The sequence below is a fragment of the Trichomycterus rosablanca genome, chromosome 10 (assembly GCF_030014385.1).
Source record: "Trichomycterus rosablanca isolate fTriRos1 chromosome 10, fTriRos1.hap1, whole genome shotgun sequence".
NCBI lineage: Eukaryota > Metazoa > Chordata > Actinopteri > Siluriformes > Trichomycteridae > Trichomycterus > Trichomycterus rosablanca.
In genome coordinates, this window is record NC_085997.1 from 29,126,899 (window position 1) to 29,154,144 (window position 27,246).

The window sequence follows — 27,246 nt, forward strand, 5'->3', positions numbered from 1 at the left end:
TTAGTACAACAAGCCACGTTACGCTTTATTTTTCACGCATTTTTTTTCGTTCTGTCCGGGTCACTTTTATCACGTCATAACACACAGTTTATCGCTTTGAAAATATCAGCAAATATCAGCAGCAAACTGGCTGAGAAGCATCTTTGTTAATCAACAAATGATGATGTGTGAAAAGAAGGGCACTTAAAAGATAATTAGATATTGACTAAATAATATTTTTTGTAGCAGTCATGATTTGCTAATGTTTCGCTTAGAAAATATCAGGGAATATCAGCAGCAAACTGGCTTAAAATTTAATCAGGTGAACTTTAAAAGATGAAAGTGCAGCGCAAATTTAACTACATAGTCTACATATATTCATGTAGTTTTCCTTTATACACCTCCTACAGCGTAAATAGTTGGTAACAACACATTTACAACAGTGTAATATTAATATTAGTTTGGCTTAATTAAAATGAATTGTTTATATGTACAGCAGTAATAATTTCTTATTGTTCAGTACAGTAATGTGTAGTGTGTCTACATTTTTGTACATATTTCAAGTTTTTTTTATATATCTAACAGTGGCAGGTGGGTGGGGCTTGAACCAGCAACCTTCGGATTACTAATCCAGTACCTTAAGCACGGAGCTACCGCTTCCCTAGTGGCAAGTCACTTAAAAGTTATAAACCTTGCACTTGAGGCTGATTTTGTCTTAACCACTAAACAAAACATTCTGAGCACATCATAGTTTAGCCAACCTGATCATTTATATCAGTGGTGGGCAAACTACGGCAGTTAGGCTGTTTGATCTGGCCCGTTTTGCATTTACAAAATTGTCCTTCGGAGCCTGAATTAATTTTGCCTTTCAGTTGATTCCACTAGACGGCGCACTCCAAACACTACCGACCTTTGTCAAAGTCGAGTCTATCATCTATACACACATAAATTTCAAACTTTGATTGATAATTTATATTTGTCCCCCGCCCATCTGTCAAATTTTAAAACCCGGTGTGGCGCTTGAGCCAAAAAGTTCCCACCCCTGATTTATACTGTACTGAAGGTTTGACTGGTGAAAATAGGATTATCAGTAGTACTACTGTAGTGTTTCTTTGGGTCACTGAGGACCACTGAGCAGTAGATATGTTCACTGACAATTCCATTCTCTCTTTTCTTCTGGACAGTGTTTCTGTTCAAGGCACAGCATTAGAATGATGAAAAAGGCATCTAAACTATACAAGTAACAAGTGAAAATACTGAGAAGCATCTTTGTTAATCAACTAATGATCTTGGGTGGAAAGAAGGGCACTTAAAAGATAATTAGATATTGACTAAATAATATTCTCCTGTAGTACAGTTAAGATTTGGGGGGTAATGGTTACTAGGGCAGCTAAAATGTACTGCAGTGCATTCCGAAACTAAGAAACGTCATGTAGGCATGCTATAAAAATCCCCTTGTTACTCATATTTAATTTTTATTTGAATTAAGGTGAGGACATAAATTAAATGCAGGTAGTTGCAATGTGTTGTGAATAAATCTGAATCATGCAGTACTCAAACCCTTAGATAATTACTTATGCACACATAGTAGCACTTACAGACACTTAATACACAGTGTGACACTCACCACTAATAACTAATATATTCATGAATGAAACAAGATTGCCTCTTTTAACACCTGTTCCGAAACCTTTCCATCCTGTACTACCAGTGCTTACCACCAGGGGGCAGAATAACTCTATTTAGATTCTCCATATTGGTACCAAAAAAAGCCCTGAACAGAAGTAAGTTCTGGGTTTTATGACATGGAGGAGGGATATATACTGATATGAAGGTCAGCATTAACTAAAAAATGGCATTCTAGAAATAGCCAGGCACAACAACAACAAAACAAAGTTTATGTCTTAGTGCTTTCCCATGGCACCGGGCTGACCTCGTCCTGCTTTAGCTTTAAAAAGGGAAAACAGCAGGGCTATGTCTAAATGACTAGTGTGCACACATAAAACAGAGAACCTAAATCAGTTAAATTGATTTCACACACGACTGTGTTTCTACAACAGCTTATTATTAATACTTTTATTTGTAAAACAGTAAATAAATACACTGATCAGCCATAACATTAAAACCACCTCCTTGTTTCTACACTTACTGTTCATTTTATCAGCTCCACTTACCATATAGAAGCACTTTGTAGTTGTACAATTACTGCCTGTAGTCCATCTGTTTCTCTGCATGCTTTGTTAGCCCCCTCTCATGCTGTTCTTCAATAGTCAGGACTCTCCCAGGACAACCACAGAGTAGGAATTATTTAGGTGGTGGATCATTCTCAACACTGCAGTGACACTGACATGGTGATGGTGTGTTAGTGTGTGTTGTGCTGGTATGAGTGGATCAGACACAGCAGCCCTGCTGGAGTTTTAAAATACCGTGTCCACTCACTATCCACTCTACTAGATACTCCTACCTAGTTGGTCCACCTTGTAGATGTAAAGTCAGAGACGATCGCTCATCTATTGCTGCTGTTTGAGTTGGTCATCTTCGAGACCTTGATCAGTGGTCACAGGACGCTGCCCACAGGACGCTGTTGGCTGGATATTTTTGGTTGGTGGACTATTCTCAGTCCAGCAGTGATAGTGAGGTGTTTAAAAACTCCAGCAGCGCTGCTGTGTCTGATCCACTCATACCAACACAACACACACTAACACACCACCATCATGTCAGTTTCACTGCAGTGCTGAGAATGATCCATCACCCAAATAATACCTGCTCTGTGGTGGTCCTGTGGGGGTCCTGACCATTGAAGAACAGCATGATAGGGGGCTAACAAAGCATACAGAGAAACAGATGGACTACAGTCAGTAATTGTAGAACTACAAAGTGCTCCTATATGGTAAGTGGAGCTGATAAAATGGACAGTGAGTGTAGAAACAAGGAGGTGGTTTTAATGTCATGGCTGATCGGTGTATGATTAAGAGATACAATTGTGCTGGATTTGCACTTGAGTGGTGAAGTGGTCTATTAAGCTAGCCTACAATCCCTGATATTTGGGTTTGGGTTTGAGTGCTAACAGTTGGCAGGCATCTACACAAAATGATTGGCTACATAAGGGGTAGGACGGGTGGCCAAGGGCCTGCAATGGGATTTGTTTCCCAGTAATTGGGTGATGAATATCATCAACACAAATAATAACAGACAATAGGGAGATAATCAGCTTACTCCTCTTCAGCAAAGGCTTAGCACATGGGGCGTAAGCTGTTGTCTTTCTGTTCGTCTGGCAGAATGTTGTATACCGGACAGATGCTCAAAGTCAACGGTCAGCTTCACTCATTCTGTATAGCTGTAATATCACACATGGCACACTGCTTGACGCACATCTACAAAATCGCTCGGCATGGAAGAAACAGCTAAGCATACTGGACTGGACTATATGCGCTGCTTTAGTCATGGGTTTGGTCCATCTGGGAAATAGCCCTGTGCAAATATGCGCAGCTGCTAGCCCATACTAGGCATGCAAAGGTCCCTCAGTATCTGACAAATCACATTATCATTACAATGTACAGTATGTGCCCTGTTAGGGAAAAATGAGATTTTATGCTTAATACAACCTGCATATTAGTATTATGCTGTTTGTTATTAAATTCTCAGTCCTGTTGGTGCTTTGAGGTGTGTTTGAGATTGATTGATTGATTGATTGATTAGTTTTAGCGCCGTACCGACACACTGGGGTCATTTATACGGCGGTACTCAAGTTGCTTCTTCACTTTGTGTCATTTAAAACGAATTATAAAAGATGTTTTACATTTAAATATGTTAAAAAATTAATTATTTTCCCTGGTGCTCGTTTTCATTAAAAAACCTCAGTGTTAGTGTTTTGCAATCTATCAGTATGTGTTTAATTGGGGCAAGCTGTAGCCTAGTGGTTAAGGCACAGGACTAGTAATCCAAAGGTTGCTGGTTCAAGCCCCACCACTGCTAGGTTGCTGCTGCTGCTGCTGCCCTTGAGCATGGCCCTTAACCCTCAATTGATCAGACTGTAAACTGTAATGTAAGTCGCTTTGGATAAAGGCATCTGCTAAATGCTGAAAATGTAAAATGTAAATTGTTAGTCTCTCTTTACATCGATGGCAGGTTGGAGCATCTTCCCTGGTAAGGAGATGCTTGTGTGTTAGCTTAGTGTGTCTGATTCGGCATCTTGTGAGGATGGTTTGATTTAGTTGACTGTCCGTTCTAGTATAGGTTTGTCCTACTTTTGGCTCTATTTCGTACAGTTTGTTTTGTGGATTACTGTACCATTCATTCTGCCATTTGTTTTTAAAGAATGTGAAGATATTTGGAAAGGCGTCTCTGGGGGGAATGGGTCGTGTGGTGATAGTGTCTGCAGTGGATGTTCTGGCGATCAGATCTGCTCGTTTGTTTCCTGGGATTCCAATATGGCGTGGGAGCCAGCAGTAGACTACTTTATATTCCTGTTCTTGTAATTCTTTATCTTTTCTCAGTATTTCGGAAATAATGGGGTGGTCTGTGTCAAGGTGTTCCAAGGCTTTTAGGCATGATTTTGAGTCTGTAAAAATAAGGAATTTTTTATGGTTGCTTGTTTGGATATATTCTAGGGATAACAATAGAGCATAGCCTTCTGCGGAGAATATGGAACTATAGTTTGGTAATTGTATGCTGTGTTGGTAGTTTGCGGATGTGATTGCTGCTGTGACTCTTGTTTCAGTTCTGGATCCGTCTGTGTAGATTATGATATGGTATGGGAAACATTCTCTGGTTTCTAGGAATAAACGGTGGTATTCCTTGGGTGGGTGTTTTGCTTTTGTTTTTCCGCCAGTTTCAGTATGATTTTTGGTGTTTTATAGTCCCAGGGGGGTATTAGCTGATGGGTCTGATTCAGTGAATCCATGTGAAGCTCTAGGGCCTCCAGGTCCGGTTTAATACGGAGTCCTAGTGGTCGGAGAGGTGTGTTTGAGAGTAGAATGGGAGCACAGTACACAGTCTGAACAACTGAGGGTTATGGGCCTTGCTGGCAGTGGTAGGGCTTGAACCAGCAACCTTCTAATTAGTAGTCCAGTACCTTAACTACTAGACTACAGCTGCCTAAGCTGTTGTAAAATGTAAGCAGACAAGGAACAAACACAACGGAGGATCCAAAGTCCTACAAAGTGTTGAAACTGTGACTAGAGCAGTATAAAGAGAGGCCCACAGTTCTGTTCTTTGTTCTTTCTTCAGTTCATACACTGCTGTAAGAACCCACAATCGTGCCAATCCAGTCAACAGTAATCTTTGTTCTTTTTTATCATCTGACCTTATTTCTTACATGACAGCCCCTACAGAGTCATAACCACACAGGCACAGAACATAATGCAGGTTTGACTCACCGGTAATTCGGGCTCTTGATACTGAGGTGGATCCACCTTTGAGTGTGCTGTCGAGTCTCTGCGTATGGCTGCTGTTGGGCTATCAGTGGGGTAACCTCTGTCCTGAGAGTCTCTGGTGATCCATCGAGACCCCACAGGCCCACCCATGTCTCCTAGAGCCAGAGGGGAAATATGCCCTCCGGTCATTCCTCCATCTCCCCCGACTGCCTCCAGCTCCATTTCTGCCTCCAGCTCTGCCTCCTCTTTAGCCTCTTTGTTGCTCTCTTCAAGGTGCTTCATGAGGACGGCGATCACTACGTTTACCAGAACAAATTGAGCCGTCAGCACGAAGGAGACGAAGTAGATGGGCGACACTACTGTGTTGTAGCACGTTCCAGTGTCATGAGCGCAGTCCCGCAGTGTGTCCTGGACAGCAGACAAGTGTGTAAACATCTGGCAGATGAATTTCAGATGATATACTGTATATAACAGTAAAATATACCTTCATGATGCCGTTCCAGTTGTCCCCAGTGGACACACGAAACAGGAGCAGAAAGGCCATTCCGAAGTTCCTGAAAGTGGCATATCGACCAAGGCCCTCACAAGGGTGTGTTTCATCACATACTAGAACACAGAACGCAGGACTGATAAATTAGTCCTAATATAGTCTAACACAAACACAAGTAATAACACACAGGCACACCCAAACAGTTTACTGAACTGGACTTAAAGTATGTGGACACCTGACAAGGAGCATGTTGGAAGCTATGCGCATTCATGTGGAGTCCAGCTTCATTTACAGCTGTAATAGCCTTTAGTTTTTTTTTAAGGCATTCTTCTAGACTTTGGCAAGAGCATTTGTGAGGTGGAGGATCCACCCAAAGACGATGGGTCCCTGCCGAGTCAGGTTCCTCTTAAGGTTTCTTCCTGTAATTTTAAGGGAGTTTTTCCCTGCCACTGTCACTCCTGACTTGCTCAACAGGGGTTTTTTGGTCTGTCGGTCCTGGATTCTGTGGAGTTGCTTTGAGACAATGTCTATTGTAAAAAGTGCTATACAAATATATTTGCAGCGGTTCCCAACCTTGTTTTCCTCTTAGAATCCCCGCTGTTCGAAAAAAACTTTCTGGAACACCCTTGACACAGGTCATGATATTATTATTATGCCCTCAGCAAGGATGACAAAAGGTATTATGACCTGCATTAACAATTCAATCAGAATCTTTCATAGTCGCCATCCGTTGACCTTTGCACTTTTGTGGTGGGCAAATTAAATGTGTCCATTCTCAAAGACCGAACATAGGCTATGGGTAGTTTAAAACAAATCTATATGACATCACAAGAAATCTCACATATGCCAATAGCCTATTAATTGTGCTGTCCCATCATGTGTGATTCTTTTTTTACACTTTTCATTTAAATGCAACAGCACCCCCCTCACTGAGGCCCCCGATTGAGAACCACTAATATAGGATATTGCACAAGCTTATTATGAAACTTGAGGAGCCAGACTCTACCTCTTTTAAAACTTTCAATGAAGCCACAACAAGCTAACATGCTTGGATGAGCTTACAGACACTTAAGGTAGTGACAATTGGGGAGATCGGATTGGCATCTCTTTTTACTTAGACAGAAGGGCTGTTTAAGCTCTCTTGGACTCAGAGCCAGGGATGCCTACATGCCACTCAGGATAGTGGGGATGGTGATAGAGATGAAGGACCCATCAATACGACTTCTTCAGTTTTATCCCACTGATTTAACTAATGCATTCTAATGAGTAGGTACCAAATGATTTATAGACTGATACTAGTGGTTGGACACGTCTTTATAGGTTGTAAAATAACTAATAAGCACATTTTATTCATTAATCTAAGAAAACAAAAATCAAATTAACTAATTTAAATAATAAAACACAGATGGTCAAGTATATAATATTAGAGAGATATTTTCTGTTAATGTGTTGTGCTTACTCAGATCACCAAAGAGCTCTACTCCCAGTGCTGCGAAGATGAAGAAAAGAAGCATGAACAGAAGACCCAGATTCCCCACCTGTAAAGACAGAGAGTGCAGAAACCAAGGGTAGACTGGATCAAAGAACCAGGTGAGTTTTTCAGAAGCATGAAAGGAAGACACACAGCGGATACAGAAATACCAACCCCCAAGAGCCAGGGAACAGAGCTACGAAGTGAGAGAACTTCATGATTATTACTAAAGTTCAAAAGGTTCTACATGGATACATATGGTAAACATTGACAAAGCATGTAAAGTAATGACCACACACAACTTCAGTTTGGCTTTTAAGGAAAATGAACAAGAGGATAAAGTGGAACAAGTATAATTTTCTCAACACTAATGGACTCTAGAAGGTGACCCTTCGTGCATCATTCCATTACAGTTGTGTTACGCAGAAATAAACACCAAAAATACACACAAAATTCAGAATGCAGACGTTTATCTTGACTTCGTAAGCAGACTTTTTCACACCGTTTGCATTCATGGGACCTGGTTTCAAACGCATGTGGTGGCTTCTGTTATTGGTAATGGACTTGCACACAAGCACTGTTTTGTTTCCCTGTGTTTCCTGGTGATCACGGTATGTGAAGTGCAACGTTTCTGCTCCAGTAGTGCAGCCGCCTGGCTTTTCTATTTTATCTTTTATTATATAAGTGGGATTTTTTTTTTTGTTTGTTTATGCTATTTTCCCATTTTCTCCAAATTTTATTGTAGTCAGTTCGTCTTCCGCTGCTGGAGACTCTGGTCATGTCTGAGAAGGGTATTTTTGCCTGCCTCACACTCCTCTCTGAAGCGTAAAGCCCACACATTCGGTAAACGTGCAAAGAGACACACAATGATCTCTGTGCACCTTCACTTTCTGTACAGGTGCCTCAGGCTACTAACCAGGGTCCTTACACAGCATCGAAGACCCCACCCACTTTTCAGTCCAGTCTTTTTTCCCACCCGGCAGAGTTAATGACAATTTTGTCTGCTTCAGGCACTGCAAATTATGTCCGCTAGAGGGCGCCCAGCCGGCCCGTAGCAGAGCTGAGGTTTGAACCCGGGAGTTCAGAATCCCAGCACTGGTGTGATCCCATAAGAGGGATTTTCTAGTCCCACTTTGGTCTGCAACTTTGGTTTAGTTTAGTTTTATTCAATCAGGCTCATTCTCCTATATTGCAGGTGTGGGATTATACCTGGTGCCTGACGCATGCTACATGAGGCAGTGACCACCCTGGTGACAATTTTCTGACTTTAAAGTAGATTTATTAAGCACTTAAAACTAAGACTGTCCATTCCAAGTACACATACAATGCACCCCTCTTAAAGGACGCTCAAATGTAAGCATCTGTCTTAAAGCAAAGACTTAAAGTATTGATGAACTTGTATGCCTGGCTAGATATTTCATAAAGCCTATGCAAAGCTACCAGCTAAAGCTCTTTTATTATGACCCAAAGTGACCCAGGCTCATACTCTTAATTATGCACATATCTGATACTGAAGTTCTGCTTGATTTATTTAAATTAAGACATTGTCCTGCAGTGCTGCATGTACTAAAATCAAAGGACTTCCTACAGGAAGCTGCAGAACAAGATAGCATTAGAGAGGACATGCTGAGCTTGGAAGCCTCCTGCTGTATTTGCTAACTTCCCATCGGTCCATCTGTACCGCTGTTACCTTCCTTTCTTTCCACACTGTCAGACAAAATAGGCTGGGCCTGCTGGGGCTAGGCACAAAGAAAATTATAGATCTGACAGGGACAAGGAGGAAGAGAAGTCACTACTAAGCTGAGTGTTACCTGAGGCAGTGCTTGCATAACCGTGTCCAGCAAAGCTCGCATCCCCACTGCCATCTTCAAGAGCTTTAGCACTAGAAGGAGAGAGAGAATTTATTATTCACACAACCTGTATGGTATGATTTTTTACTTTTTACATAAAGTATCATGTATAAACAGATTTAAAATCCCGATCGTGTAGGTGCAGTTGGTTGGTCAACATGTACTGAACATCGCCCCATCTGAAGCAGGGAACTATTTGTCTGCTATGATATAAGCTGACTGATTCCAGCCAAGCCTTAGATGCTGAGACACCATCCAGACACTATTCACATAAGCTTTTGCACTGGCTGTGCCATTATTTCCTATAGAGTGTGGCGGTGCACAAAGGTTAACGTGACTTATTGTACCAAAACGAGTGAGAAATTTTTATTAGTGGAGAGAAATTATGAGCAGTAATAATTAAAAGAGGTTTAGTGTTTTTAAGTCGTTCTTTTAGTACATTAAACCACGTTAACCTTTTTTATAATAAACGTTTTAGACTGTCTCGGATAAGCTAATTCTCACAATTTCTCAGAACCTCGAGCTGTAACACAAGTTTAAAAGTGAAACAGGAGAAAAATCCAGCTAAACACAGATACATGTGGACGCTTTCAGAGTGGATTTAAAATTCAGATCATGTAGGTGCAGTTGGTTGGTCAACATTTATTGAACAGCAGCCCATCTGTAGCAGGGAACTATTTGTCTGCTATGATCTAAGCCGACTGATTCCAGCCAAGCCTCAGATGCTCTATATTTCTGAGAAGCCATCCAACAAGATCATCTTTTTCACTCCTATCTATAAATAATATCAAACGTTTCAATACACAATGGTCATGTAATACCACGCATCCTAAAATTTAAATCATTTAAGTATGTACAAAACATTAGAACCAGCCCCAAAAGCCTGTTTTGTAAAAACTGTGCATGTCACATTGAGGGATATGGTAAACGCTGGGATAAACATGTGTTGAATGCAGCAGATATGGGCAGCCTTAAAGACCTGAGTGACTTTAAAAAGGCCAAATCATTATGGCCACATAATGATTAGTTTGATATAGGTTGTATATCTTCACAACAGCAAGGGGTTCCCACAGACAGCTGTGGTGAAGACTCACCAAAAATTGTCTAAAGAGGAACAAGCCACTAACCGCCAAATGTTGTTGGAAGGCCAAGACTCATGTCAGAGAACATAAAGACTATGGCTAAGTACGGACCAACAGAAATGTATATATATATTTTCAGCCAATACCAATTACACGATTGCATTATGCTTCCTTTTTACTGATGCTGACTTCCACCCCTGACCAAGGAAAGCTGTGAATAACACACGCCCCCTCCAACACATCTGCAGTAACCAACTTCATCTTTTTACCTGCACAAGGTGAGTTCATATGTGAATCAGATTTATGCATGTAGAGTCACACCCTGATCCAATTATCCCCATCTCTTTCCAGGCAATATCAATCAGTCAGCAAAGGTCGCAATTGCATCAGTTATGAGGAATCCCCTCCGGCATTCACTCTACGAACAAGCTAATCATTGTCTGTGTAGGCGCCCAGCTTGCCGGTAGCAGAGCTGAGATTCAAAGCGACGAGTTTGAGATGCCAGCTCTAGTGTGCTAGAGTGTTTTCCACTGCGCCCCAAATTGCAAATAATTTTAACACTGGTGATGAAGTGAATGAGTCACAACACACAACGTATTAAACTAGTTTGTGTAAGTGACTGGAACAGTATTTCTAAGTAACGTTAGCTCAAAATGAAAAATGAGAACGCTCATGAAAATGAGACATACAGTGTTGTATCTGATTTATGCTTCACAACTTTCACAAAGCACTTTGGCTAAAGACCATTTCTGCACTGGCAAAATATAAAAAAAATCCCACTGGGTGTCCAAATGATTAAGTTTGAAGAGATTCTTGAGACTATGTACACTTACTGGCCAAATATGAGACACATCTCTGTTTGTACAGCTGGTAGAAATTGGATTTTGAAGCTTCCTCCTAAGCACAGTGTGTGTTAATCCACCCTATTCCCTTAGCAATGGTCAGTGGAATAACAGTATGGTGTTTGAAAACCTTATTGAGGGGTTTATTGTAACTTTTTTCCAAGACCCAGACAACACAAACAATGCAACAAACGGAAAATATATAAAATATACTTAATTAATGAAAAAGGTGGTCATCTGGTCCCACTGTGGTTTACAAGATGTACACAAATGCCCTCTCTTGTGGATGCTTTGCATTACAACTTCATTTTGTGTTTATGTGCCTATTAAATTTATTTATTCAATTTTTACTGTGACCCTTTTTTTTTGGCCCGCGACACACCCAAGGGTCTGCCCTACTGGACCAAAAACACAAACACAACCATATACACTGATCAACCATAACATTAAAACAACCTTCTTGTTTCTACACTTACTGTCCATTTTATCAGCTACACTTACCATATAGAAGCACGTTGTAGTTCTACAATTACTGACTGTAGTCCATCTGTTTCTCTACATGCTTTGTTAGCCCCCTTTCATGCTGTTCTTCAATGGTCAGGACTCTCCCAGGACCACTACAGAGTAGGTATCATTTGGGTGGTGGGTCATTCTCAGAACTGCAGTGACACTGACATGCTGATGGAGTTTTTAAACACCTCACTGACACTGCTGGACTGAAAATAGTCCACCAACCAAAAATATATCCAGCCAACAGCGCCCCATGGGCAGCGTCCTGTGACCACTGATGAAGATCTCAAAGATGACCAACTCAAACAGCAGCAATAGATGAGCGATCGTCTCTGACTTTACATCTACAAGGTGGACCAACTACGTAGGTAGGAGTGTCTAATAGAGTGGACAGTAAGTGGACTAGGTATTAAAAAACTCCAGCAGCACTGCTGTGTTTGATCCACTCATACCAGCACAACACACACTAACACACCACCACCATGTCATTGTCACTGCACTGCTGAGAATGATCCACCACCTAAATAATACCTGCTCTGTAGTGGTCCTGTGGGGGTCCTGACCATTGAAGAACAGGGTAAAAGCAGGTTAAAAAAGTAAAAAAAAAGTATGTAGAGAAACAGATGGACTACAGTCAGTAATTGTAGAACTACAAATGGTAAGTGGAGCTGATAAAATGGACAGTGAGTATAGAAACAGGTGGTTTTAATGTTATGGCTGATCGGTGTATTTGATAAGTGCAACTAAAATAATGGTTATGGAATGTGTGTAAGTAGGTATACTATGTCAGATTGGATCTACATACAGTCTATGTATTATAGGTAGCAGGAACGCAACAGTACATTCTGGTATCACACAGGTTAATGCTTAAAGTCCAGGTGTCCCTTTTAAAGATAAGCTATGAAATGTATTAAATGAGCCAATGTAGCACTTTTAAAGTGACAGGTTGCATGTCAACAACATGTCAGAATCTATTTTTCTCAACTATGAGTGTTTGCTTGGCTGTCCATGCTGAGAAAGTCATTTATGAAGACTCCCCAACACCTCATTTATTAGAACAAGACTGAGCAGCCAGAACAGACGAGCGCCCCAGTTTTCCTCAGTGTGTTAGCATGGCGGTGTTGTGTAAACTGAATTTTTCATTGCAGCCACCTGGTCTCTGTCAGTTTTAGAAGAGTTGGAGCAGTGTGTGATATGCTAATGGAAAGCAAAATTGCAAAAAAAAAAAAAAAAAGTAAATTGCAAATCTATTCTGACCTGTATTGTAATAAAATCAATCAATGCTTTCAATCTAAATAAGTAATGCAATCATTCTTGGATATGCAGATAAAAAAAAAAACCTAGTCCTTTATGAGCAAGAATGGCACTTGTCAAATAATGCATCAGTAAATAACCATCAGGTTTTAAATCTTTAAATATCAACAATGCCTAATTGCATCAATAAATTTAGCTGCAAAAATCTTGTATAAAGGGAAAGGAGATAAACCACCACTAAATGCCTTTGACTGCCCATTTGACAAATTTAGGACTGTACTATGCACTGCAAAGCCATATGTCAACAACATCCAGAAATGCCACTCCACTTCTCTAAGCTAAACTGAAATTGATCTTTGGATTTGAAGATTTGTCTAACTAAACAAAGTACAGAATTGTCCATACTGTGGTCTTCCCTGTGATTTTTATGGTTGTGAACACTGGACAAAGAATGAAAGAAGAAGAATATTGATGCTTTGGTGCTGGTGAAGACTTTTAAGAGTTCCTCACTTGAAGCCCAGATACCCAAACTGTAGCACTATTCCTTTGGACACGTTATGAGAAGAACCAGTTCATTAGAAAAGAGAATTATGCTTGTATGTGTTGACGGTAATAGAGGACGAGGATGGATAGTCAGTAGGATGGACAGTCAGTAAGATAGATAGATCAAATTAGAGCCATTAAGAAGCCTGAATCCTCCAAAAGCTCAATGATTTCAAGTAAAGCTGGGCTATGTCTCACCACTTTGTGCTAATCGTCTTGAGGCGATTGTCAATCAGTTCAAAATAATCTTCCTCAGTGCAAAATAATGTAGCTTTTTCACCATCTACTGTACATAATATTGTAAAAATATTGTGAAATGAACCATCCAGATTGCTAACAGTGAATTATGCAAAAGTCAACATCTGTCATGGTATGTTGAGCATCAGTGGCCAAAACATGGATGGCTTACTTATGTTCAAAAGAACCATTGACAAAAAGACATACACTGATCAGCCATAACATTAAAACCACCTCCTGGTTTCTACACTCACTGTCCATTTTATCAGCTCCACTTACCATATTTGTGGTTCTACAATTACTGACTGTAGTCCTTTCATGCTGTTCTTTAATGGTCAGGACCCCCACAGGACAACCACAGAGTAGGTATTATTTAGGTGGTGGATGATTCTCAGCACTGCAGTGACAATGATATGGTAGTGGTGTGTTAGTGTGTGTTGTGCTGGTATGAGTGGATCAGACACAGCAGTGCTGCTGGAGTTTTTTAAATACCGTGTCCACTCACTGTCCACTCTATTAGACACTCCTACCTAGTTTGTCCACCTTGTAGATGTAAAGTCAGAGACGATCGCTCATCTATTGCTGCTGTTTGAGTTGGTCATTTTCTAGACCTTCATCAGTGGACACAGGACGCTGCCCACAAGACGCTGTTGGCTGGATATTTTTGGTTGGTGGACTATTCTCAGTCCAGAAGTGACAGTGAGGTGTTTAAAAACTCCAGAAGCGCTGCTGTGTCTCATCCACTCATACCAGCACAACACACACTAACACACCACCACCATGTCAGTGTCAGTGCAGTGCTGAGAATGATCCACCACCCAAATAATACCTACTCTGTAGTGGTCCTGGGAGAGTCCTGACCATTGAAGAACAGCATGAAAGGGGGCTAACAAAGCATGCAGAGAAACAGATGGACTACAGTCAGTAATTGTAGAACTATAAAGTGATAAAATGGACAGTGAGTGTAGAAACAAAGAGGTGGTTTTAATGTTATGGCTGATCAGTGTATATTGGGTTCCTAGAGATATATATGATTGATTGTTTATATTATAGTTTACATTATTTTAAATGTCCCAACTTTTCCACAAAATGCCCTATATAACAGAGTTAAGATTAAGTGAAATAGGATGATTAGTATAGTCACCACGGGCAATGCGGAGCACTCTCATGATGCGGATGATGGTAGGGTTGATGGGAAGTGAGGCATTAACCTCAATCTCCTCTAAAGTTATCCCCATGATGGACAGCAGCACAATAGCCAGATCCAACTGGTTCCACCTGTAAAACAGCCACATATAATTACAAAAGCACCGTTTAACATTAATCCATCAGAGCGAGAGATCAAAACACTCATTTTAAAGAATAATTTTACATGTATTTAAAAACATGCAGTGCATTTTAGTACTACCTGCCAAAAGTTAAATCACTTTCACTGAGGTCACGCATTTTAGGACAATTAGGTTAAATGTTGTATAGAGTCTGTTTTAATGCAAGCCAAATTATAAAGGTCCAACCATATGAGGTGTTTCATTAGATACGAGACAGAACTCAAAAATAAGTACATTTCAATCTAAGTTTGCTAACTATGAGCTCTGATCAAAGTAAACAGTACATGTTTAATATATAAACCATGTGTCCAAAGATATCAATTTATTTCCAATTTATTAAATCACCAACTTTTATTAATGCATCAGTCTAACATTCATTTATGACCAAAATGAATATTAAAAAATCCTATTAAATATTCCCTAGCTTCCAATGGTATCCAAGCACTATTTTGAAAAAAGTATCTGCTATGTATCTGCCAGATGACTAACTTCAAATCATCAAATCATCATATCATGGTGAATGAATCCGTGGAATGGGTTTCCATGGCCGAGCAGCTGCATCCAGGCCTTACATCACCAAGCGCAATGCAAAGTGTCGGATGCAGTGGTATAAAGCACACCGCCACTGGACTCGAGAGCAGTGGAGACGTGTTCTCTGGAGTGACAAATCACGCTTCTCCGTTTGGCAATCCGATGGACGAGTCTGGGTTTGGCGGTTGCCAGGAGAACGATTTTGAGGGGTTGTTTTTCAGGAGTTGGGCTCGGCCCCTTAGTTTCAGTAATAGGAACTCTTAATGCTTCAGCATACCAAGAGATTTTGGACAATTTCATGCTCCCAACTTTGTGGGAACAGTTTGGGGATGGCCCCTTCCTGTTCCAACATGACTGCGCACCAGTGCACAAAGCAAGCTCCATAAAGACATGGATGAGAGAGTTTGGTGTGGAAGAACTTGACTAGCCTGCACCTCAACCCGATAGAACACCTTTGGGATGAATTAGAGCGGAGACTGTGAGCCAGGCCTTCTCGTCCAACATCAGTGTCTGACCTCACAAATGCGCTTCTGAAAGAATGGTCAAAGATTCCCATAAACACACTCCTAAACCTTGTGGAAAGCCTTCCCAGAAGAGTTGAAGCTGTTATAGCAGCAAAGGGTGGGCCGACATCATATTAAACCCTATGGATTAAGAATGGGATGTCATTCAAGTTCATATGCGTGTGAAGGCAGACGAGCGAATACTTTTGGCAATATAGTGTAGTTATATTGATCTGAATTTATTCTGATTAATTTGTACTTTTAATGTATTGGATTATCCTACATGCCCTTCAGACATAGAATCACTTACCTGTCTTTAAAGAAACGGCGAAATCCAAATGCAACAAATTTGAGGACAGACTCCAGGACAAAGATAATGGTAAAGATGTAGTTGCAGATTTTCAGTGCTTCATCTAGGACCTGCAAATAGTGAAATTACAAACAATTAAGATTAATAGAGTATCAGTTTTCTAAATTTGTTGCAGAATTTTGGTGTTATCTTAATAGCAATTCTAATTTGAAGCCTAATCTTTAAGCTGGATGAGCAGGCGAGTCGGAGAGTAGTCTGAGTAGTAGGGTTTACACTGAGCCTCTGTGATAAGGAACCACCAGGATTGGAAGGTAAGCATGACAATAGGTTATTTATACAAGCACTCATAAAGCAAGACACATACAGTACACATATGTACATGTGAAGGAGTAAGGAGGAGGTAAAGAAAAAGACAAATACAGTAGGAAATATACACACTGTCCATTTTATCAGCTCCACTTACCATATAGAAGTAGACCTACAATTACTGACTGTAGTCCATCTGTTTCTCTACATACTTTTTTAGCCTGCTTTCACCCTGTTCTTCAATGGTCAGGACCCTCACAAGACCACTACAGAGTAGGTATTATTTGGGTGGTGGGTCATTCTCAGCACTGCAGTGACACTGACATGGTGGTGGTGTGTTAGTGTGTGTTGTGCTGGTATGAGTGGATAAGACATAGCAACGCTGATAGAGTTTTTAAACACCACACTCATCTCTGACTTTACATCTACAAGGTGGACCAACTAGGTAGTAGTGTCTAATAGAGTGGACAGTGAGTGGACACGGTGTTTAAAAACTCCAGCAGCGCTGCTGTGTCTGATCCACTCATACCAGCACAACACACACTAACACACCACCACCATGTCATTGTCACTGCAGTGCTAAGAATGATCCACCACCCAAATAATACCTGCTCTGTAGTGGTCCTGTGGGGGTCCTGACCATTGAAGAACAGCATGAAAGCAGGCTAAAAAGGTATGTAGAGAAATAGATGGACTACAGTCAGTAATTGTAGAACTACAAAGTGCTTCTATATGGTAAGTGGAGCTGAAATGGACAGTCTGTGTAGAGTTCAGAAAGAAAGAGAGGAAACCTCATCCCTAGAGTCCAGGGCAGAGAAGTTGACATGACTCTGGGGCTGGCTGCTCCAGTATGGCTTTATTATAAGCAAAGTCAGTCTTACCTTTTCTTAGTGTACATTTGAAGCCTAATCTTTAAGCTGATTGACGGATGGATGTAATAACTAATCAAGATGTAATAATTAATAAGTACATTTTACATGGAAAAAGCACTGTGAATGATAAGGCAGACTATATAACAGGGTGAACCAAAAAACTGCAGAAATCCAAAATCTGATCTTAATAAAGCAAGAAAACAGGTCCATGTTTAGGATGTGAGTCATTGACATTTTGGGAACAGAGTTAATTAAACCTGCTTCCAGGACCTAATATAATCAGACCTCAGGCCAACTCAACATGTCCAAAAACTTTGGAAATCTGTTATTTGACATTAAAAAAGGTGATGGTGAGCTCAAAAGCCAAAGTAAAAGGCACAGGGCAAACAGTCAGCCAAACTAAAGAGTAACACATGAGGTAAGAGCATCAGAAGAAATGTCAGGGCAGATCAGTGTCAGGGCAAATTTGATAAATAAAGCTGACATATAATAAGTAAATAAAGATGCTAAGTTAGTCTAGGTTAATAAATGAGTAAAGGGTGAAAGGGTGCTGACTTTTTGTGGCCCCAAAACTACAGCTGGGTTGTTGTTTGCTGTAGGAAATTCTTCACTTCTTCAGCCAGTTCAGACGTTTTGAGTTCAACTAATCAATCAACATCTACATTAATGGAGCTGACATTAAGAGTGTACCTGCAGCACTGCTGATCAGCCATAACATTAAAACCACCTCCTTGTATGTACACTCACTGTCCATTTCATCAGCTCCACTTACCATATAGAAGCAATTACTGACTGTAGTTCATCTGTTTCTCTACATACTTTCTTAACCTGCTTTTACTCTGTTCTTTAATGGTCAGGACCCCCACAGAACCACCACAGAGCAGGTATTATTTAGGTGGTGGATCATTCTCAGCACTGCAGTGACACTGACATGGTGGTGGTGTGTTAGTGTGTGTTGTGCTGGTATGAGTGGATCAGAATCAGCAGTGCTGCTGGAGTTTTTAAACACCGTGTCCACTCACTGTCCACTCTATTATACACTCCTATTTAGTCAGTCCACCTTGTAGATGTAAAGTCAGAGACGATCGCTCATCTATTGCTGCTGTTTGAGTTGGTCATCTTCTAGACCTTCATCAGTGGTCACAGGACGCTGCCCATGGGGCACTGTTGGTTGGATATATTTTTGGTTGGTGGACTATTCTCAGTCCAGCAGTGACAATGAGGTGTTTAAAAACTCCAGCAGCGCTGATGTATCTTATCCACTCATACCAGCACAACACACACTAACACACCAACACCATGTTTAGTGTCACTGCAGTGCTAAGAATGATCCACCACCCAAATAATACCTGCTCTGTACTGGTCCTGGGAGAGTCCTGACCATTGAAGAACAGCATGAAAGGGGACTAACAAAGCATGCAGAGTAACAGATAGACTACAGTCAGTAATTGTAGAACTACAAAGTGCTTCTATATGGTAAGTGGAGCTGATAAAATGGACAGTGAGTGTAGAAACAAGGAGGTGGTTTTAATGTTATGGCCGATCGGTGTATCTGCTTGTGTGGAATGAAAGCTTTACAAGTGACTGACTTTACCCACACCAGTAATTCCTTAATTAAAAGCTTAATTAAAAATGAGCATAAATAGTGACACAGAACTAAACCTCTGATAAAATATATTAAGTAGCTAAAACTTACAAATGTGAGAAAGGTTGTCAACATTAATTGACCTGCATCCCCCTAATTTTGATAAGATCACCGTTGATTACAATTCTCTGGAGATGAGAGCGGTCACTACTTACCATTTAATATGTCTGGCATTAAAAGCAGACACTGCTGCATATTCACCTCCTCCCAGATTGCCACACATAATTACGGCCAAGCAGGGGCCAATGAACCAAAAATCAATTGACCCTATCAGCCTCAACCTTTTTTCCTTCCCACGCTGAGCTTCTAATAAAAACAGCAATCTTTTTATAGACACAGGTCAGGAATCCATTAAAGACAGGGGCAGCGCCTGGGAAACCCCTGGCTGAAACGACCTCTAGCAGAGGAATAATAATAAAAAACTGTCTAGTAGCAGACATAACCAGACAGACTCTTCAACATCCTCACTCCATTAACTTATCTCCATACACCGATCAGGCATAACAATATGACCACCTCCTTGTTTCTACACTCACAGTCCATTTTATTAGCTCCACTGACCTACAATTACTGACTGTAGTCCATCTGTTTATCTACATACCTTTTTAGCCTGCTTTCACCCAGTTCTTTAATAGTCAGGACTCTCCCAGGACCACCACAGAGCAGGTATTATTTGGGTGGTGGATCATTCTCAGCACTGCAGTAAAACTGACATGGTGGTGGTGTGTTTATGTGTGTTGTGCTGGTATGAGTGTATCAGAAACAGCAGTGCTGCTGGAGTTTTTAAACACCTCACTGTCACTGCTGGACAGAGAATAGTCCACCAACCAAAAATATCCAGCCAACAGCGCCCCATGAGCAGCGTCCTGTGACCACTGATGAAGGTCTAGATGATGACCAGCTCAAACAGCAGCAATAGATGAGCAATCGTCTCTGACTTTACATCTACAAGGTGGACCAACTAGGTAGGAGTGTCTAAGAGTGGACAGTGAGTGGACACGGTATTTAAAAACTCCAGCAGCACTGCTGTTTCTGATACACTCATACCAGCACAACACACACTAACACACCACCACCATGTCAGTGTCACTGCAGTGCTGAGAATGATCCACCACCTAAAAATACCTGCTCTGTAGTGTCCTTGTAGAGTCCTGACCATTGAAAAACAGCTTGCAAAGGGGGATAACAAAGCATGCAGAGAATCAGATGAACTACAGTCAGTAATTGTAGAACTACAAAATGCTTCTATAAGGTAAGTGGAGATGATAAAATAGACAATAAGTGTAGAAACAAGGAGGTGGTTTTAATGTTATGGCAGATCAGTGTACAGTGGGGCCAAAAAGTATTTAGTCAGCCACTGATTGTGCAAGTTCTCCTACTTAGAAAGATGAGAGAGGTCTGTAATTTTCATCATAGCTACACTTCAACTATGAGAGACAAAATGAGAAAAAAAATCCAGGAAATCACATTGTAGGATTTTTAAAGAATTTATTTGTAAATTATGGTGGAAAATAAGTATTTGGTCAATAACAAAAGTTCAACTCAATACTTTGTAACATAACCTTTGTTGGCAATGACAGAGGTCAAACGTTTCCTGTAAGTCTTCACCAGGTTTGCACACACTGTAGCTGGTATTTTGGCCCATTCCTCCATGCAGATCTCCTCTAGAGCAGTGATGTTTTGGGGCTGTCGCTGGGCAACACAGACTTTCAACTCCCTCCACAAATTTCCTATGGGGTTGAGGTCTGGACACTGGCTAGGCCACTCCAGGACCTTGAAATGCTTTTTACGGAGCCACTCCTTCGTTGCCTGAGCAGTGTGTTTGGGATCATTGTCATGCTGGAAGACCCAGCCACGTTCCATCTTCAATGCTCTCACTGATGGAAGGAGGTTTTGGCTTAAAATCTCACGATACATGGCCCCGTTCATTCGTCCCTTAACACGGATCAGTCGTCCTGTCACCTTTGCAGAAAAACAGCCCCAAAGCATGATGTTTCCACCCCCATGCTTCACAGTAGGTATGGTGTTCTTGGGTTCTTCTTCTTCCTCCAAACACCACGAGTTGAGTTTTTACCAAAAAGTTCCATTTTGGTTTCATCTGACCACATGATATTCTCCCAATCCTCTTCTGGATCATCCATATGCTCTCTGGCAAACTTCAGATGGGCCTGGACATGTACTGGCTTAAGCAGGGGGACACGCCTGGCACTGCAGGATTTGAGTCCCTCTCGGCGTAGTGTGTTACTGATGGTCCCTTTGTTACTTGATCCCAGATCTCTTCAGGTCATTCATCAGGTCCCTCTGTGTAGTTCTGGGATTTTTGCTCACCGTTCTCATGATCATTTTGACCACACGGGATGAGATCTTGACCTCAAGGGAGATTATCAATGGTCTTGTATGTCTTCCATTTTCTTACAATTGCTCCCACAGTTGATTTACTCACACCAACCTGCTTGCCTATTGTAGATTCACTCTTCCCAGCCTGGTGCAGGTCTACAATTTTCTTCCTGGTGTCCTTTGACAGCTCTTTGGTCTTAACCATGGTTGAGTTTGGAGTCTGACTGTTTGAGGCTGTGGACAGGTGTCTTTTATACAGATAACGAGGTCAAACAGGTGCCATTAATACAGGTAACGAGTGGAAGACAGAAGAGCTTCTTAAAGAAGAAGTTACAGGTCTGTGAGAGCCAGAAATCTTGCTTGTTTGTTATTCACCAAATACTTATTTTCCACCATAATTTACAAATAAACTCTTTAAAAATCCTACAATGTGATTTCCTGGATTATTTTTTCTCATTTTGTCTCTCATAGTTGAAGTGTACCTATGATGAAAATTACAGACCTCTCTCATCTTTCTAAGTAGGAGAACTTGCACAATCAGTGGCTGACTAAATACTTTTTGACCCCACTGTATACAAAGGATTCAGAAAGTTATTCAGACTCATTAATATATAGTATTAATATATTTTTCCAAAATAAATAAATAAATAAAAACATATCTTACACAAAAGTAGTCAGACGCTTCAATCAAAACCTTGTGGATGCCGCTTTTCCAATGATTATAGCTAAGTCTTCTTGATTGTCTTTATCAAGCTTTGCACACATGGACTTAAGCAGTTTATCCCATTATTCATCGCAGATCCTTTTAAGCAACATCAGGTTGGACGATTAACATCTATGAACTACCATCTTCATGTCTCTTTACAGATCTCTGATGGGATTTAAATCTGGGCTTGAACCAAGCTCCATTGCTGTTATGGTAGTTGAAATGTGACGGCAGACTGGTGTCGCCCCAGTCCGAGTTTGCATTTGCTAGAATGAAGTTTATCTTCAAGGACGTTCTTGTATCTGGCTGCATTACTATGTTTCTCAATTCTTTCCAATCCCCCTGTTCCTTGTTACTTTGAAGGACCCCAAAGCATGCCAGCACCAAATAATCACTTTCCTTATGTCGTCATGAGTACGTCTTGCTGTTTAGCAAACTTCTAGCAATGTATCAGACCCATTTTATTCAACAATGGCTTTATTCTTGTAGCTCTGCCATAAAGGCCTGATTTATAAAGTGCTTCAAAAATTGTTTGTCCAACAAGTTCTTCCATCTCTGCTTGAATAGGAAGATTCAAGGTTGTGCCAAGCCTGTTAAAGCCACGGATAATAGACGTGGATAATGGGGAGCGGTGTGTGACTCCCGGTGCATGATATGGATCCTCATATAAACCCGCCAAGTGCAGGTAAAAAGCTGACGGCCAGTACTGAACAAGTGTTGGAGGGTGTGGGTGATGGTTGCGAACCACCTCAATCAGGAGTGCAGGGCTGCAGTAGTAGAGGTAAATTACAACTGGGTAATTAAATAAGACTAGATTAGACTATATACCACTTTATCTCATTTTCCTCGACTCCTATATCCTGGTTAGGGTCACAGCAGGTCTAGTTCAACCTAGAAACACTGGGCGTAAGGCAGGAATAATCTGGACAGGGCTCCAATCTATTGCAGGGCTTCGGCCATTCCACCCTCAGACACCAATCCTCTTTTTTCCATTTTATTTATGCATTTTCTCCCAATTTAGTGTAGTCAATTTGTCTTCTGCTGATGGGGGATCCCTAATTGCAGTCGAGGTGGGTGTATTGCTGCTCACGCCTCCTCCGACCCATGCGCAGCCCTTTGCAGAACCCTTTTTTTTTCTCACCTATGCACTCTGCACAGGAGCCTCTCTATCTGCCAATCAGGGTCCTTACACAGCGTTTTTGAAGACCCCACCCACATAGCCCGGTCATCTCGGCACTGGTGTGCTTGCGGAATATCCCGCTGTGACACCTGGGTGCCCTCAGACACCAATCCTGTCTGTGTATCCGCCCGGCTGCCTGATGGCACCGCTGATATTCGAACCTGGATCCTAAAGGTGGTGGACTAGAGTAATAGACTGCCGCACCACCAGTGTGCATCCAGAAGCTAACTCATTTACTTTTATATTCATATTCAAATGGAGCTCATTTTGCTGTAATATTAGGGGGGGATTTAGTAAATATGTTGCCCCTTAGTTTATTTTAATAGGCTAAGATCCGGCAATAAGTCTTTTATAATGATGCAAATGGCTGTGAGATTGCTTCCTTAAGCAGGCCAGTAAAATCACACTAAAATTTAAAGCACCCTTGAGTAAATTATACACTCCCTAATGTGAAATAGAACTAATGCCTTCTAACAAAACAAAGAAACATGAATGGATAGATCTATTAGTACATAGCATGTAGGACTATTAAAATGATACAACAAATCATTAAGTAAGAAAAGTAAAGAGCACATTTCCAAAAGTGAACTATATATGACCTCATTAGTAAAAACCTGAGCTAAATGGGCCTACCTTGGGCTGATGATAATGCTCCATGGACATAGTGATGACATTGAGGCCGATGACAATGGTGATGAACAGATCCAGGTAGTGGCTGGTGCACATCTTGTGGATGAGGAGGCGAGTCGGAGAGTAGTCCGAGTAGTAAGGTTTACACTGAGCCTCTGCGATAAGGAACCACCATTGGAAGGATTGGAAGGCAAGCATGACAATAGGTTACTTATACAAGCACTCATAAAGCAAGACACATACAGTACATATGCCCATGAGTAAGAGTAAAGAGGAGGTAAAGAAAAAGACAAATACAGTAGAAAATACAGTACAAAGAGTCCAGAAAGAAAGAGAGGAAACCTCATCCTTAGAGTCCAGGGCAAAGGAGTTGATATGACTGTGGGGCTGGATGCACCAGTATGGCTTGATTATAAGCAAAGTCAATCCTACCTTATCTTAGTGTAAATATAAGATTGTTGCAAGCTAAACAGCAAGACAAAACATTTAAGACCAATTATTTAATGTATATGTTATATAATATAATGGATTTTAAAATGTACCCAATGTATGTTAGTTGTAGCTAAAGAATAGTTTACATATAGATTGTCCTTGTTCAACCGTGCTTGAATGTTAATTACTTTAGCCAAAATAATAATTAAAAACACTATAAAGAGGCATCCCAAAGTGGTCAATGTGCCTATTAATCCCTGCTTTAAATGGCTTTTTATATGCAATTTTATGAGCTATACTCTTAATGACTTTTTTCTTGTTTTTACTCCTGTATATCTTCAGCTTATATATTTATATACAATGAAACCTTGATTTAACGGACCTCTATTTAACGGATTTCAGATTTATTGGACAAAATCTGGAAAACCAAACATCCGGTCCGATCGTTTAAAATTCCAGCCAAAAGCACAACAAGACCGGAGAACATATCTCTCGGTTTACATGAGTGATAGGCTTTATTTTGTCGGGAGGCTCAGTTTGTTTTCACCTCTTTCTCTGTGTTTTATGCTTAATTTTTGAAAGTTCTAGTGCTTAGTTATGCACCAGCACTGCTTCTCGTTGTTTGTTTGTTTGTTTATTAGGATTTTAACGTCATGTTTTACACTTTGGTTACATTCATGACAGGAACGTTACACAAGGTTACACAAGGTTCATCAGTTCACAAGGTAATATCAAACACAGTCATGGACAATTTTGAATCTCTAATTCACCTCACTTGCATGTCGTTGGACTGTGGGAGGAAACCAGAGTTCCCGGAGAAAACACACACAGACATGCAAACTCCACACAGAAAGGACCCGGACCGCCCCCAAAAAGTATTTATATACAATGAAACCTTGATTTAACTGACCTCTATTTTCAGATTTAAGATTTAATAGATTCCAGCAAGAAGCATAACAAGACCAGAGCACATGTCTCTCTGTTTACATGAGTGATAGGTTTTATTTTGTCGGGAGGCTCGCTTTGTTCTCTCCTGTTTTTCTGTGTTTTATGCGCAACTTGTGGAAGTTCTAACGATTAATTATGCACCAGCACTGCTCCTTGTTGTTCATTGTGCATGTTTAGCACTTTTGTGGATCCTAGTTCTGTGTTTTTGTATATTTTCGCAACCCCTTTTATCAAGGTTCCACTGTATATATGTAGAGATTAAACCATGTCTGCTTTTATTCTTCTCCATATTTTAGACTATAATTAAATATTGATTTTACGGTACTCAAGCTGATGTGCCTATTGAGTTTAATTTAGCTTTAAAGCTATTTAAATTTTTTTCTGATTACTTCTAAATCTGTACATTAATTCATGACATTTTAATATTTCAATAAATGAAAAACAAGAGCCACACGCCACAATGCTATCCACCTTCATATTGTAGTTTCCAATGTAACATTAACAATGTAACAGGCTTTGTTTTCACATTGACATTTGAATCTATTTAAAACAAGGCATCATGTGGCTGCTTTCATGTTGGGTTGGCTGGTTAATTTGGTGAACTGGTTGATTTAGTAGCTAAGGGGGCAAATTATTTTGTTCATATAGGGCCAGGTAAGGCAGAACAGCACTTTTCTTCATTAAATGAAATAATAAATAAAAAGAATTTTGTGTTTATTTGACTGGTGCAATGCTGGTGAGTACAGGAGCATCATGTTCATGTAACATTTGACAAACATTTAAGCTCACATTTCTCCTAGTATACCAAGAGTTCCTCTCTTTCTTTGAAGCACATCCACATTGTTGAAATAAAATACGATTCCAAACCAGCCAGAAAAATCTGCAGCATTAGAAGAGATATAATTTCAATAAAAATATAAAAATATAAAAACAGCATACAAAATAAAAATGCATGCCATTGCAGTACAGTATGCTTCATTGCAGGCTGCAGTGGCTCTAATGTTCTGGATTTGAATGGGATGAGAAAAGGCGAGAAAGAAATGGAGAGAGGGCTTGCAGAGCAGCAAGACATGGGAGCTTATCACTCCAGCACACAAGGCAGGGATCCCAGCAGCAGCTTGGCTCTCTGTGCTCCTGTCATCCCAATAAAGCCCTGGCACCATGCACCTCATTGCAGAAACAGGCGCTGCCCGATTATTATTATTACTATTGTAAGCCATACATCTGCATAAATAACATACAATGATAAGTATGTTATCGTGTTTAATAAACATAAATGTATATATACACTGATCAGGCATAACATTAAAACCACCTCCTTGTTTCTACACTCACTGTCCATTTCATCAGCTCCACTATAGAAGCACTTTGTAGTTCTACAATTACTGACTGTAGTCCATTTCTCTACACACTTTGTTACCTACTTTTCATGCTGTTCTTCAATGGTCAGGACTCTCCCAGGACCACCACAGAGCAGGTATTATTTGGGTGGTGGATGATTCTCAGCACTGCAGTGACACTGACATGATGGTGGTGTGTTAGTGTGTGTTGGGCTGGTATGAGTGGATAAGACACAGCAGCGCTGGACTGAGTATAGTCCACCAACCAAAAATATCCAGCCAACAGCGCCCCGTGGGCAGCATCCAGTGACCACTGAGGAAGGTCTAAAAGATGACCAACTCAAATAGCAGCAATAGATGAGCGATGACATCTACAAGGTGGACCAACTAGGTAGGAGTGTCTAATAGAGTGGACAGTGAGTGGACACGGTATTTAAAAACTCCAGCAGCGCCGTGTCTGATCCACTCATACCAGCACAATACACACTAACACACCACCACCATGTCAGTGTCACTGCAGTGCTGAGAATGATCCACCACTTAAA

At 40.7% G+C, this 27,246-nt stretch overlaps 1 protein-coding gene across 1 annotated transcript in view; it reads right to left on the reverse strand.

The window, feature by feature from the left end:
• Positions 1-27,246, reverse strand: part of cacna1g (calcium channel, voltage-dependent, T type, alpha 1G subunit) — a 349,320-nt gene that overhangs the window by 17,435 nt on the left and 304,639 nt on the right. Inside the window, exons 28-34 of the mRNA XM_063003080.1 lie at positions 23,985-24,136; positions 16,306-16,415; positions 14,778-14,911; positions 9,127-9,197; positions 7,304-7,382; positions 5,839-5,960; positions 5,358-5,762 (exon numbers count right to left, since the gene is read on the reverse strand). Coding sequence (XP_062859150.1) covers positions 5,358-5,762; positions 5,839-5,960; positions 7,304-7,382; positions 9,127-9,197; positions 14,778-14,911; positions 16,306-16,415; positions 23,985-24,136 — 1,073 coding nt within the window. The remainder of the gene's footprint in view (positions 1-5,357; positions 5,763-5,838; positions 5,961-7,303; positions 7,383-9,126; positions 9,198-14,777; positions 14,912-16,305; positions 16,416-23,984; positions 24,137-27,246) is intronic.